At 62.6% G+C, this 14,306-nt stretch overlaps 1 protein-coding gene across 3 annotated transcripts in view; it reads left to right on the forward strand.

The window, feature by feature from the left end:
- Positions 1 to 13,606, forward strand: part of OSBPL5 (oxysterol binding protein like 5) — a 64,619-nt gene extending 51,013 nt beyond the window's left edge. For all 3 annotated transcript variants that reach the window (XM_060019477.1, XM_060019478.1, XM_060019479.1), the window contains 13 exons: positions 1,489 to 1,673; positions 2,290 to 2,371; positions 2,970 to 3,068; positions 3,492 to 3,588; positions 4,557 to 4,655; positions 7,026 to 7,123; positions 7,606 to 7,695; positions 7,787 to 7,923; positions 8,355 to 8,540; positions 8,778 to 8,904; positions 10,388 to 10,526; positions 10,964 to 11,066; positions 12,769 to 13,606. In XM_060019477.1, coding sequence (XP_059875460.1) covers positions 1,489 to 1,673; positions 2,290 to 2,371; positions 2,970 to 3,068; positions 3,492 to 3,588; positions 4,557 to 4,655; positions 7,026 to 7,123; positions 7,606 to 7,695; positions 7,787 to 7,923; positions 8,355 to 8,540; positions 8,778 to 8,904; positions 10,388 to 10,526; positions 10,964 to 11,066; positions 12,769 to 12,907 — 1,581 coding nt within the window. In that variant the 3' untranslated portion in view covers positions 12,908 to 13,606. The remainder of the gene's footprint in view (positions 1 to 1,488; positions 1,674 to 2,289; positions 2,372 to 2,969; positions 3,069 to 3,491; positions 3,589 to 4,556; positions 4,656 to 7,025; positions 7,124 to 7,605; positions 7,696 to 7,786; positions 7,924 to 8,354; positions 8,541 to 8,777; positions 8,905 to 10,387; positions 10,527 to 10,963; positions 11,067 to 12,768) is intronic.
- Positions 13,607 to 14,306: the final 700 nt, after the last annotated feature.

The raw sequence follows: 14,306 nt of genomic DNA on the forward strand, positions 1-14,306 counted from the left end.
AGGACCCAGCCTGACGGCGATGCCACCTGTGAGACCGGTGCTCTGGAAGAAAGAGCTGGCGGCTGGGGGTGGGACCCGACTGTGTCCCAGGCTTGGACGTGCAAGGGAGACGCTGCTGCACGGGAGGGTCTGGGGCTCAGGGGGCCGTCTGGACATAGGGCAGCCCAAGGGGCCCAGGCACCCCAGCCTTCAGAGGCTGAGCACAGGCGGGGCTCCGCAGAGGAACCCTGGGAGGCGTGGCAGGGAGGGGAGGGGTGGCCTCAGGGGCAGCTGTGCTGGGAGCTGGAGGAGAGACAGGGTGACACGGGGGTGGTGGTGACTTTCACCAGGGCACTTTTGGTGGAGAGGAGGGGCAGAAGCCAGAGGGAGAGGGTTAGAGGGAGTGTGGGTGGGATAGGGGGTGCAGGGGATTCCCACCTGCGGCAGCTGCCACGCGCGCCCCGAAGCTGGCCTGGACATCAAAGCCAGGGAGCCACAGCCTCATGGGGGTCAGACATGACCGTGCCTCTGGGGGCTTCCCCTCCCCTCGGTGCCCAGGCGAGCTGTCCAAGCGAGTGCCACTAGGCCTCCGCCACAGCTGTGCAGACACAGAGAGGCAGAGTGGCTGCCTGAGGTGGCCCAGCAGGGTGGTGATGGGCCCTGGCGCAGGGCTGGCTGCTGGCACACCATTCTGCTGCCTCCCTGGGGTCAGGAGATGGGGGTCCATGGGGAGGGGAGGGGGGCTTGGCGTTGGCCCGAGAACTGCAGCTCGATGGCAATTCCCGAGACGGGAGGGTCCCCGATGCACAGCCCTGCCTGGGAGCACCTGCCCCGCCAGCCAGCTGTCTGTACACAGCTGCATGACCCTTTCTGAGATCACTCTGCCCACCTGAGCGTTTGCTGGTTGGTGCGGCCTGGGAGATGGAGCCCCCCACCCCCCTACCCTGCCCCCTCGCCCCCTGCCCAGACAAAGCCCAAAGCTCCGGGGCTCAGTCTCTCTGTGGCACAGTCTCAGGGAAGAGAGGAGGGGCCCAGGGCGGCCCCCTCTAGCCGTGCGATCCTGGACAGGTGAAGACCCCCTTCTGAAGGGGGTGCAGGCCTGAATCACCTGTGTCACCCCATGAAGACAAGATGGGCTGGGGGTGGGAGGAGGTCTCCTCGAGCACGTGGCACCTGCTGCCGCGGCACAGGTCATGCAAAGTCCACAGACAGGTGTCAGCAGCCACGGTGGACGTGCACCAGCCGCGGGGAGGGCCCAGGCTGGCCAGGAACCAACCGCAGGGAGGGCCCAGGCTGGCCAGGAGCAGAGGCAGACGGGAGCCGGCCTGGGCCAGCAGCTGCCCCTCGGGTCTGCTGGAAAACGCAGGGCTCAGCTGGGGCTGGGACAGGCCCTCTGGGTGTGGCGGCCCGGCCAGGGGGTACGCGTGGCCGCCCTACCCCCCATCCCGCCCCCGCCAGGCTCCCCGCCCAGCTCTGGCTGCAGCCTGACCGCGGTCCCTCTGACGGCAGCTGGGCGAGGCATCGCAGGTAGAGACAGTGTCTGACGAGAACAAGAGTCTGATGTGGGTCCTGCTGAAGCAGCTGCGGCCGGGCATGGACCTGTCCCGCGTGGTGCTGCCCACCTTCGTCCTGGAGCCCCGCTCCTTCCTCAACAAGCTCTCCGACTACTACTACCACGCCGACCTGCTCTCCAGGTGAGCGACGGGGAGGTGCCCAGAGACACCCCCCCCCCCAGGCTCCCTCAGCCCCTGCCTGCCCCACAGAGAGTCCTAAGGGTCCCCAGGAAACTGTCCCTGAAGCCTCTGCCTCCAAGGGGCCCGGCCTCCATGGGAGGAGCTGGTAGACAGGGAGGACGGGGCAGCCCCACGTCCGGTCAGGGCCACCATCACAGGTGAGCCCAGCACCTTCTGTGCACCTGAGCCCTGGCATTGGCTCCCTCAAGCTGAAGAAGGCAGAGGTTGGAAGGGGGGCTGCAGGCTCAGCAGCCCACGCAGAGGGAGCTGGGTGAGGGCGAGAGCATCCCGGGGGCTTCCTGGAGGCAGCACCCTGCCGGCCTCGAGCCAGCAGCACCCTCTCTGCCCCAGCACTGGAGCCACCCTGACATTTTCCAGTTCCGTGGAAAACCCGATTCCCTGGAGTGTCGGGGGAGGGTGGGAACCTCCTTTTTGGGGGCTGGGCAGCCGGGGAGGGGCCTGGGTTTTCAGCAAGTGGATGGAGGTTGAAACGGAAGGAGAGAGGGCGCCGGGAAAGGGCAGAGGGCGGCCCAGGTCCCCCAATCTGGAGTGAGGGCATTCCCCCACCCCATCGCAGGGCCGCACTGGAGGAGGACGCCTACAGCCGGATCAAGCTTGTGCTGCAGTGGTACCTGTCCGGCTTCTACAAGAAGCCCAAGGTGAGAAGCACCGTCCGGGGAGGGTGCAACTACAGCCCAGCCCTGCGCCCTGGCACCCAACCCCACCCAGAGTCCAAGGCCATCCCCTACCCCGCGTGACCCTGAAGGATCCTGGTCGTCCCCACAGTGGTCCCGGGTCCTCCGAGATGGGGGACTAAGCCCTGACTTCCCACCCAGGGAAGCGACTGAAATAGCAGGGCTGGAGAATTGGGGCTTTAACTTGAAAGGTCATTAGAAGCCACAGGGGGCTTTGAGTGGGCTGTGCACTGGCTTCCCCTGAGGTCCGGGGAGAGCTTGATGTGGTTAGGGTCTCATGTGCCCCTCAGAGCCAAGAAGTGGACAGGGCACCTCGTAGGCCGTCCGCCCAGAGCGTAAACCAAGGGTAAAGCATAGTCTCCCCAGACCGGGAGTGGGGCGCTGTTCCCAGATGCTGGTGGGAAACTAGACATCCCTTCTAGAGACCTCCTCCCTGCAGGTGCCCGGGGCTGTGGGCAGCAGGCAGCCCCTCTTGTTGTCCCTCGGTCCACACCCCGTCCCAACTGGCATCTGTGCCCCACCCACAGCTTCTCACACAAGCCTCTTTGTTCACTGCCTGCAGGGGATCAAGAAGCCCTACAACCCCATTCTGGGGGAGACCTTCCGCTGCTGCTGGTTCCACCCCCAGAACCACAGCCACACCTTCTACATAGCTGAGCAGGCAAGGGCCCGGCCACCCTGGGCTGGCTGCTGGGTTCTGCAGCGGACGGGGCCCTGGCAGGGGGCAGGGGGCGTCTGACCCCCAGGCACGTTTCTGCGTGGCTCCACCTGCGACCACTGGAAGAGCTCTGGCCTCACTGCAGCCAGCGGGGATTCTCCCAGGAGGCACAGGCACCATCTCGGCTGTGACAGCAGAAAGTGTTTCCTTAGGGAGGGGGACAGCGCATCCCGTTTTCCTGGGGGGATGCGGGGATGGCATTCAGCTCCCCCCCGGGCCCCAGGACTCAGGCCCGGCTTCCCTGGACATTGGGGCTGAGAGATGGGGACTGCCCTCGCGCCTGCGCCTGGCGCTGGGAGGGATGTGGTGGGGGACCGGGCCTGCCTGCTCTTGGGGCTGCCGCAGGAGCCACCTCTCCACCCACAGGTGTCCCACCACCCCCCCGTGTCCGCCTTCCACGTCAGCAACCGGAAGGACGGCTTCTGCATCAGCGGCAGCATCACAGCCAAGTCCCGGTTCTACGGTGAGGGGGGCTCCCCGGGCCTCGAGGAAATGGGGGGAGGACTGACCTGCCGCACTCGGTGGTCACCGAGACCTCCCCCGGTGGCCATGTTCGTGTCCCTCTCCGCCTCTCCTAGCCAGGGACTGCGAGGGGTAAAGTGCTCAGAGCCTGGGGTCAGGCAGAGCCCCCTCCCCCCGGCCTCTCATCCCTCAGCCGTAGAGCTGCACTGATGCTGGGAGGATTACGGGAAGAGCCATGTGAAGGTACCATCTCGAGCTGGCTGTCCAATTCAGCACCACTGGCCACACGTGGCTGTTTGAATTGATCCAAACGAAATACAACCTAAAAGGCAGCTCCGCGGTTGCTCTGGCCACAGTGCAAGTATCCGCGTGCTGCGTGGGATAGAACAGTGTCATCATCACAGGACAGGCTATCGGGCAGCACCCCTCGAGAGCCTGGCACCATGGGTCTGTCTGCATTTTTACGTCCTGTCGACCTTCCTGTTGTTCTCACTGGTGGGCAGGTGCTCTGAGTGCCTCTGCGTGCCCAGCAGACTGCAGAGGGCGTACAGGCTCGGCCCACCTTTTCCACCCCTGTGCTCCCGTCACTGACTGTGGCTGTGACTCTCAGCCCTGAGCGGGCCGTACCCCCTCTCCGCTGGTGTTTAAAATCAGAGCAGAGGCCCTAGTTTGAAAAGGTTTGAAGGCTCCACCCTAAGAATCCCTGCTTTAGTAAGTGAAATAAACATGAACACATGGCAACTTAGGTAACTCCTCAGGATGAATGACTTGTACGACCTGGATGGGGCCTTTACAGAATCCGAGGCTCAGAGAGGTTAAGCAACCCGCCCAAGTCACACAGCTGGAGGTGCCTGGGACTCTTTCCACCTGTTGGAAGGGAGCTCAGGTCCTGTGACTTGGGGTGGAGGTGGGGGCCCAGGTCCCGAGGATTGGTCTCATCTCACTGGTCCCACTGCCCCGTCTCTGCAGGGAACTCACTGTCAGCTCTGCTGGATGGCAAGGCCACCCTCACCTTCCTGAACCGGGTGGAAGATTACACCCTTACCATGCCCTACGCCCACTGCAAAGGTGAGAGGCCATGGTACTCCCACCCTGGAGGGCAGAGCCCAGGCCGGCTCCCTCAGGGAGAGCACCCTGGTTCTTGTCTGTTTGAAGGTATCTTATTTGACCCTCACTCTTCCATGACTTTTTAGCTGGGTATGGAATTCCAGGCAGATTGTCCTTCTGTCCTCTTTGGAAGCTTGTTACCACCTTCTAATTTCCATTGTGGTTGGTGATCAATCATCTGTTGGCCTGTTTGTTACATGTTCTGCTTTTCTCTGTAGCTGCTTTTAAGATCGTCTCTTGTCTGTGGTTTTCTGCAATTTCACTGTAGCAGTTCAAGGTTTGGATTTCTTTTTTTTTTCCTCTACAGTGTTGTGTTAATTTCTGGTATACAGCAAAGTGATTCAGTTATAGGATTTCTTTTTTATTTTTTAATTAACAGACTTTCTTTTTTACAGTGCTTTTAGGTTTACAAAAACTTTAGCAGAAAGTGCAGAGAGTTCCATATACCCCACCCATCCCAACATGCACACAGACAGGCGCACACACACACACACACACTCGGATCCCCTAGTGTTAACATCTTGCATTGGTATGCCACATTTGCTACAATTGGTTAGTTGATATTAACACATTATTATTAACTTAAGTCTATAGTTTACATTAGGGTTCACACTTTGTGTTGTATAATTATATGGATTTGGACAAATGCATGTTTCTACCGTTACAGTATCACAATAGTTTCACCACCCTAAAAAATCTGAATAGATGAATTCCCCTATTCATCCCTCCCCCCTCCCCCCTCCCCCCTCCGCCCTCCCCCCCCCTCCCCCTCCCCTCCCCTCTCTCCCTCCCCGCGATGGCTGAAGGCAGCGTGGGCTGTGATGTCTGTGCTTCTTGTCCTGAGTGGATCCCTCTGGGATCTGTAAGGTCATCAGATATACCCCTCTGGGATCACGCCCACTCTGGTCTTTCGTTTCATTTCACTTTGGATTTTTAGGAATTGCTCTTTTAACTTCGTTTTTTAAATAATTTTGTAAATGAAATATGTACCCGGTTCCAAAGTCAAAACTACATAACAAGGTATAGACAGTTCTAGGGTCTCTCAGACCTCCTCCCCCACCCCCTGCAGTAGAGAATCGGGCCCTGCACACGCGGCCCTGCAGCTGCTTCTCTGACTCTGCGTTAGTGTGTCCTGGAGAGACACCAGAGCAGCTCAGAGGCCGGACTCCCTTCCATGTAGCTTTTCCACCCTGTGCACAGGGGAATTTGGGGGTGATTCCAGCCTTTTTGCGATTTCAATTAGCTTGTCTTTTTAAATTTTTTTTTAATTAGTGCTAAATCTTTTTTTTTTTAAATAAAGTTATTTATTTATTTATTTTTGGCTGCGTTGGGTCTTCGTTGCTGCGTGCTGGCTTTCTTTAGTTGCGGCGCGCTGGCTTTCTCTAGTTGCGGTGAGCGGGGGCTACTCTTGGTTACGGTGCATGGGCTTCTCACTGCGGTGGCTTCTCTTGTTGTGGAGCACGACCTCTAGGCACGCGGGCTTCAGTAGTTGTGGCTCATGGGCTCTAGAGCGCAGGCTCAGTAGTTGTGGCACATGGGCTTCGTTGCTCCGCAGCATCTGGGATCTTCCCGGACCAGGGCTCGAACCCATGTCCCCTGCATTGGCAGGCGGATTCTTAACCACTGAGCCACCAGGGAAGTCTGTTTTTTTAATTTTTGGAAGACTTATTTTAGCCCACATCTCTAAGTGTTTTCAAGTGAGAATGATCCTTTCTTTCTTCCTTCTCCTTCCTTCCTTCCTTCCCTCATTTCTTTTTTTCTTTTAGAGTAAGCCCTCCGTAAGACCAGAAATAGAAGACTCATGCTTTCCTTCAGTAATTAAAAAATATATGTATTAAGTTAAAAAAAAAAGAAAACCACGTGGGCCCGTCCTGGGCGCAGCAGTGAGCAGGGAAGATGCAGCCACCTACATCGGGGCAGGATCTGCGGAACGGAGTGACAGGCCTTGACAAGGGTCTCCCGGGGGCAGTGGGGCTCCTGGGAGCCTGGAACAGGGGCTGCTGGAGGAGGTGACCTAGTAAAGGGTGGGGATGTCTCCCAGACTTAGCAACTCGCATGAGCAAAGGCCCTGGGGCCAGAGACCCCGTTCGCTGCAGGGAGCTGGTCACTGCGGAATCAGGCCCGGTCACGGGCTCTGCTCACCTAACGAGATTCTCCCCCTCCTGGCAGCACTGCCCCCAGAGCGCCTGCCCCCTCCCTGCTCCCGTCTCGCCCTCCGAGCCCTGACAGGGGCCTCCCCGGCTCAGTGTTGCTGGGTCAGGACTCAGCAGAGGTCTGGGGACTCGGCTGGCCAGGGGGTGGCCCTGACCCCTCAGTGCGGCTGTGTTCCAGGCATTCTCTACGGCACCATGACCATGGAGCTGGGCGGCAGAGTGACCGTCGAGTGTGAGAAGAACAACTTCCAGGCTGAGCTGGAATTCAAGCTCAAGGTAGCACTGGCCGCAGCACCTCGGCCACCCAGGGGCCTTGGGGGGCGTGGGGCTTGGGCCGGGGAGAGGCGAGGCCTTGGGTGGCCCCCTCTTGCCCTCTCAGTGCCCCAGGGATGGTTTCCTGACAGGTGCACATGGACGAGCAGCTCCTGGCTTCCCTGTAGCACAGCGAGGCTCGGAGAGGGGAAGGGGCTGCCCACAGGCCACACAGCAGAGCTAGGACAGGCCCAGGCCCCTTCCCCACCACGGGGCACAAAGCCCTGGCAGGGACCCAGCACCCTTGAGCTCAGGCTGGACCGTGGGCGAGCATGGCCACCTCCAGCTTCAGTCCCGTCCCAGCCAGCCCCCCATGCACTGGGGCTGGGAGCTCACCTCCCACCCACCCATGAGGAAGGGGCCCCTCCGCCCCAGCTCCACGAGGGGGCCGTGGCTGCCGCCCTCACCAGCGTCGTAAGGGCATCGTCTCGGGTGTGTCCCCACAGCCCTTCTTCGGGGGCAGCACGAGCATCAACCAGATCTCCGGGAAGATCACATCGGGCGAGGAGGTCCTGGCGCGGCTCACGGGACACTGGGTGAGAGGCCGCCTCCGGGCAGGCGCGGGTGGGCCCGGGGGCAGCAGAGGCCACGGCCGGTACCTCTGACCTGCCCGGCTGTCTGGGGCAGGACAGGGAAGTGTTCATCAAGGAGGAGGGCAGAGGAGGCGCCGAGCTCTTCTGGAACCCGAGCGAGGAGGTCCGCGGGCAGCGGCTGAAGCGGCGCACGGTGCCTTTGGAGGAGCAGACAGAGCTGGAGTCGGAGCGGTAAGGCCCGGGCGCCGCAGGACCCCTGACCACGGCTGGGGTGGCCGGGCGCAGCTGCTGTCTCCTGGGTGCACGTCCCCTGGATGTCTGTGGCAGGGAGGATGGACCTGAGTGGACCTTTCTGGGCAGAGGACACATCCAGCTGTGGGCAGCTGGAGAGAGAGCAGGGGAGGCCTGGGGAAGAGCAGGCTCCAGGGCAGATGACCTGCAGTCCACAGGGAGGGCCCTGCTGGTGGCAGGTGTGCGTCCAGCATAAGAAAGAACCATCTCAGGGTAAATCAACAGTGCCCAGGAGACCCGGGCACCCTGAGAGGCAGTGAGCTCCCTGTCACTGGAGGCAATCAAGCAGAGGTTGCTCTGAGGCTCCCCTCTAGTGTGAGGGGACGGGACTGCCCAGGTCCCCCAGCTCAGAACGTGTGCTCCGCTCGCAGGCTCTGGCAGCACGTCACCAGGGCCATCAGCGAGGGTGACCAGCACAAAGCCACACAGGAGAAGTTTGCCCTGGAGGAGGCACAGCGGCATCAGGCCCGAGAGCGCCAGCAGAACCTGGTGCCCTGGACGCCGCAGCTGTTCCACCTGGACCCCACCACCCAGGAGTGGCGCTACCGATACGAGGAGTGAGCGCTGGCAGACAGGGGCCTGGGCCCCGCGGTGGGCTGGGTAGCAGACCCCCACCATCCTGGCCCTGGGTGATGGGGAGGGAGGGTCACACAGGGGCTGCACACAGGTGCAGGCAACGGTCACTCCCCTGGGGGTCTCCGGTCCTGCTGGGAGGCTGAGGGCCGGGCCGGGCTGGGGCCCCCTCACTCCGAGGGCCACCGCCCCTGCCAACAGACACTCTCTGGACCCTCCAGCCACAGCCCCTGGGACCCCCTGAAGGACATTGCCCAGTTTGAGCAAGACGGGGTCCTGCACACCCTGCAGCGGGAGACCATGGCCGGCCAGACCACCTTCCTGGGCAGCCCGGGGCCCAGGCACCAGGTCAGCACCACCCCCAGGGCCCCTGCTGGGTCCCTCCAGGTGTGGCCCCATGCCCACCCTCACACCCACCTGCCTGGCCCCCCTCCTCTGGGTCCCCCACCCTGGCACACTCTGACCCACGTCCTAGCAGGGTCTCCTCTGGCATCCCCCTGCCTCCCTGTCCTGCCCTTCCCTGCCCAGCATGGGGCCTGGACGCCTGGATTTGCAGGACGCTCAGTTCCCAGGGCACCCTGGTGTTCAGGGCACTGTGCCAGGGTGTATGGTCCTGGCCCATCAACCCCCAGAGCCGCCCTCTGCGGTGCGGGCAGCATGCTATCCCATTCCACAGATGAAAAAACGGAGGCTCTGGGCAGTCCAGGGACTCGCCCAAGTAGGAGCAGGAGACGGCACATTTACCCAGATGCCTGGGCCTCAAAAGTGTGGGAGAGAGGGTGGGAGGCGCGGGCGAGGGCAGGTGGGAGGTTCCAGGAGACACGAGGAAGGAGAGCTCCAGACAGAGATGCCTTTTGAGGGAAGCCTGGAGTGGCCCCCACCACGTGGGCAGGTTCCACGTGTGGAACAGCACACGCTACACCAGCTAGGCACCCACTGTGCACACGGCCGGGGGGCACGGCCCACCCGGGGCAGGGAGGGGAGGACTCCCCATCTTGCCCAGGGGCCCCAATTTTCCCAGCAAACAGGGGCCACAATATCTCACGTGTGTCCCACCCACCCTTCCGCCACATTCCGCGGCCCCTCGACCTCGACCAGATGGCCCCGGCCCCTCGCACACGTGTCCACCTGATGCCCCTCTGTATCGTCCTCCTTCACTTAAGCCTTTCCAGTCGGCTCAGGCCCCACCAAACCCCAAAACCTGTCCCTGCAGCAAAGTCCACCTGGGTGGACTGCCCCACCCTCCATCTCTGTCTGCACCTCCCATCGCTGACCCCACCCCCCAGCACTGACCCCACCCCCATCGCTGATACACATCAGAGCCACAGGGCCCTGATGCAGAGCGTCCAGGCACCATCCTGGGCCCGTGTGTCTGTTGGACACAGGCCTGCTGTCACCTGGCCACTCCTGTACTCAGGGGGTTTGTTTGAGGCCGGCCAGCCTGGGGGTCCCTCCATGATGGGGGAGCCCTCAGCTCACACACTGAGCGGGTCCCTGGCCCCACCCCCATCATCTCCGCATGTACTGGGCAGGACCTCGTGACGGTCCCCAGGCCGCCGCAGAGGGGCCAGCAGTCTGCATTACCCCTGAGGACCCTGAGGCCCGGGGGGAGTGAGGCTCCAGTCCAGGCAGGGCCAGACCTCCTCTGTGCACCCAGAGCCAGCAGTTCCCTCCTCCGCCGGCCACCTCCTCGGAGCTGCCCTGGCATAAGCCCACCACCACGTCCCCAAGGCCAGCGACACCCCAGCAGGTCCCCGAGGGCACGGCGGGCGCACGAGGGTGCGGTGGGTGTGGGTGAGCTCCCGGCCACAGCCGCTCCATCTCCCTCCAGGGGTCTGGCCCCGACCGGCGGCTCCGCAAGGCCAGCGACCAGCCGTCTGGCCACAGCCAGGCCACCGAGAGCAGCGGCTCCACGCCCGAGTCCTGCCCAGAGCTCTCTGACGAGGAGGAGGACCGTGACTTCGCTCCCGGTGAGCCCTCCTGGGCCAGGCCCTCTTCAGGGCGGGAGGACAGAGAAGCCGAAGGGCAGAGGGGGGTGTGGGAGGGGGCCTGGCTCCCGAGTCTGCACTCAGGGGGCGGGGCCAGAGCGAGGGGCGGGGCTGTGACCTGTCCATCTGTCTGTGACTCTCCGGATTGGCTCCTGCCTCTCTGCCCCCTGCCCTCAAGGGCGTGCCTGTCTCCCCAGCTTGGTCCCCGCCTCTGGGCGATCAGAGGCCAGCGGAGCCCGGGGTTCCCTCTGGAAACATCCCTCGGCACCACCTCCCTGTGTTATTAGCTTCACCTGAAGGCTCCTGTGAGGTGGGACACGGCCCCACGACCCCACCTGCCGGCTCCCCAGACATCCCCGCTCATCCTCACTTCTCCCCCCCACCCCGTGTTCCCTTGTCCCCCGGGTCCTGCGTCCCAGGCTGCAAGAGCCCGTGCCCTCGGTGTGGGAAGGAAGCGTGGCGGCTGCAGTTGCTGCACGAGGGGATCCTGTCCATCCGGGAGGCCCAGCAGGAGCTACATAGGTGGGCCATGCTCGGGGGTCCAGCCGGGGCTCCGGGTCAGAGAGCAGGAGAGCCAGAGCCGGCGGGGGGTGAGGGCAGGCGTTCACCTGCACTGTCACTTGGGCTAGAACCCTCAGGACTTCAGCCAGTCTGGCTACTGGGCGAGGACAGGGGACCTCCTGGGTTCTGCCCTCTGCGAGGGGCGGGCAGGGCAGAACGCGGCGTGTGAACAGGCTGAGCTGGCAAGGAGGATGCTGGGTCTGGCGGGGGCTTGATGGAGTCCAGGTGAACCAGGGCAGGGCTGCCCGTGCTTGTGGCGGGTGGAGCAGACAGAAGCTGGAAGGAGGTGCTGCCTGCCAGCACCGGCTCCCCCGAGGATGCCTCCTGCCGCCCCGCGGTGGCCCCAGCTCCAAGAATAGTGGGTCCTCGGGAACGGCTGGGTGAGTCATCGCGGGGAAGACTGGGAACACACTCTATTTGCCGGCACCAGGAGGCAGAGCCCTGCTTGCCAGCTCTGCCCCAGAGCCAGGCTCCCGGCTCCAGCAGGGCTGCAGGACTCCCGGCCTGTGGGACCTCGGGCTGTCCCTGCCTCAGTCTCCCCATCTGTGAACTGGGGTGACAGCAGTGGCCCTGGGGCGGGAAGAGGATGGAGCAGAGGGATGAGCTCTGTGCCTGGCACCCAGCGAGCACTTAACCAGCTGTTAGCATCGGAGCCGCCCTCGGAAGCCTAGAATTTCATGCCTGTGACCCACCCATACGCGGCATAGAGGCGTTTCACACCGTTTTAGCACCCCACTCCACTGCAGGCTGTGTGGGGCTGAGAGAGGGAGAGGAATGCTGTCTCCATGGTCAGGGAGGGCTTCCTGGAGGAGGATGCAGGTGGGCAGGGAGGAGCTGCAAAGGGGGAGAGCAGAGGCCAGCACTGAGAGCAGAGGGCACCACAGGTGGGCCGCTGTCGGGAGAAGGGCGAGTCAGGTGAGGGGGCGGAGATGGTGGAGCTGAGCCCAGAGGCCGTGGGAGCCGGGGGGGGGGGGGGGGGGCGGTGTCGGGGTGGCCATCTAGCACCACAGGAGGAGACTAGCTGCGAGGCGGGTGGCTGGGAGAACCGCCGGAAGCTTCTGCTGAGGTCCAGACACACACTGACGTCAGAGTCCAGGGCGGGGCTGTGGGTTTCCTGGGCTGCCGTACAGAGTACCACAGGGAAGCAGCTTCAACCACAGACATTTACCTCTCCCAGTCCTGGAGGCTGGCAGTCCAAGATCAGTGCAGGGCTGGTCCTCCTGAGGCCTCTCCTCGGCGTGTAGACGGCCGTCTTCTCCCTGGTCCTCACGGGGTCGTCCCTCTGTGTGTGTCTGTGTCCTGACCTCCTCTTCTTATAAGGACAGCAGTCCTACGGGATTAGGGCCCATCCTAGTGGCCGCATTTTACTTTGTTCACCTCTTTAAAGGTCACATCTCCAAATACAGTTGCATTCTGGGGCGCTGGGGGTCAGGATTCCAACAGAGGATTTTGGGGGACACAGTTCAGCCCATAACAATGGAGGTGGGAGGGAGGATGTAAGAGGCCCAGCTCCCCCAGCCTTGACCCCCCCCCGGAATGTGTGCCCAGGAAGCGCAGTGCAGCCACTGGGCCCTGGGTCCCTCCCCGCCTTGCACCCCGGGGCAGGGACGTGCCACCCTGCCTGGGCTGGCCCCCGCTGAACTGCGGTGCCCTATCATTCCAGGCATCTCTCGGCCGTGCTGAGCGCCACGGCACAGGCCAGGCAGGCACCAGCCCCAGGCCTCTTGCACAGTCCCCGCTCGTGGTTCCTGCTCTGCATGTTCCTGGCGTGTCAGCTGCTCATTAACTACGTCCTCAAATAAGAGCCCTTCGGGGACGGCGTGGGCATCGCCTGCAGAGCTCGGGCAGCCCCAGCCTCCCTCCCAGGCACCTAGCACTTTAAGCCAGCCCCGTGGAGGCAGAGACCCAGCGAGCACGGCCTCTGCGGACAGAGGGGCCCAGGGCGGCACAACAGCAGGAGGGACTGGGGGGCCACACGGGGTCCTCCCGGGGAGGCGCTGGCCTTAATGCTGAAGCCAAATGCCACATTCGTCGTGCACTGCACCCCCTGGCGACCTCGTCCCATCCTCCCTGGTCAGCCTCAGGGGATTGATGGCGGAGGGGCAGGAGAGCCTGCAGGTCTCTGGATGTCGTTCCCCAGCAGGGGTGAGTGGGGGCGTGGAGGAGCAAGCCGGGACCCCAGGCCCTCCTTGGGCCTGACACACAGGCCAGCCCTTCCTGAGACCCTGCCCACATTGCCCTGGAGGGGCCACGGGTGGGCTGCTTCGGAGAGGGCGCTTGGGGCTTTATTCTGCCTTTGTGCTGTCTGGACAGAGCCCAGTTCCTATACCTACAGGACCCGCCCCACCTCCCTCAGCCAGGACGTGCCAAGCTGGGGCGGGCACACGTGAGCACGGCGTGCCTGGGGACAGCGTCCCCGGCCCGGAGCCTGAGTTGGACACTTTGCTCAGACTGATGCACGGTCTTCTCCTCCCACACGTTTTTAATAAACGCAATCGCAATATTTTAGGCAGGCTGCAAACAGCGCCTGGCGTCTGGCCTCCATTCCTGTGTCAAATGCCAGGGTGGGTGTGTGTGTGTGTGTGTGTGTGTGTGTGTGTGTGTGTGTGTGTGTGTGTGTGTGTGAGCATCTGCACATATAGATACACACGGAGCCTTAAACTATGTTGTGACGGTGTCATCTGAGCTGATTGTCCAGTTTATGTACCCATGTTCTTATCCTCCCCCAGTTTGGGGACATGTCTTTGCTCCATCCCTTGAAATAAACAAGACACACATATTGTGTGTGTTGTCTTCTTGGGGAACTTCTGGAAACTGGTGGGGGTGGGCTGTCTTTCAGGGGAGAAGCTCAATGCCAGCAGAAGCTGTCTGGGGCTGGAGGGGCCCAGGGAAGGGTCCGAGGCCCTGAGGATGGAGGGAGGAGGTCTGTGAAGGATGGGGGTGCAGTTTGCAGGGAGCAGTTAGAAGCTGCCCACCCTGCTGAGCCAGCGCCAGGAAGCTGGGGTCCTGTCAAACAGCCGCTGAGCCAGCTGAGGACACGGGAGGGGCGCTGCCCACCGGGGCCTCCAGGGTGGCCCTCAAGCCCATTTGGCCTGGTCCCTTCTCCACAGTAACAGCCCCCTCCCTGCCCTGCTGCCCCCAGCCCAGCCCTTCAGTTCCACTGTGGCCACCATTGCCAGTACTCACAAACACCAGGGCCAG

Source organism: Delphinus delphis, chromosome 8 (genome assembly GCF_949987515.2).
Source record: "Delphinus delphis chromosome 8, mDelDel1.2, whole genome shotgun sequence".
Taxonomy (NCBI): domain Eukaryota; kingdom Metazoa; phylum Chordata; class Mammalia; order Artiodactyla; family Delphinidae; genus Delphinus; species Delphinus delphis.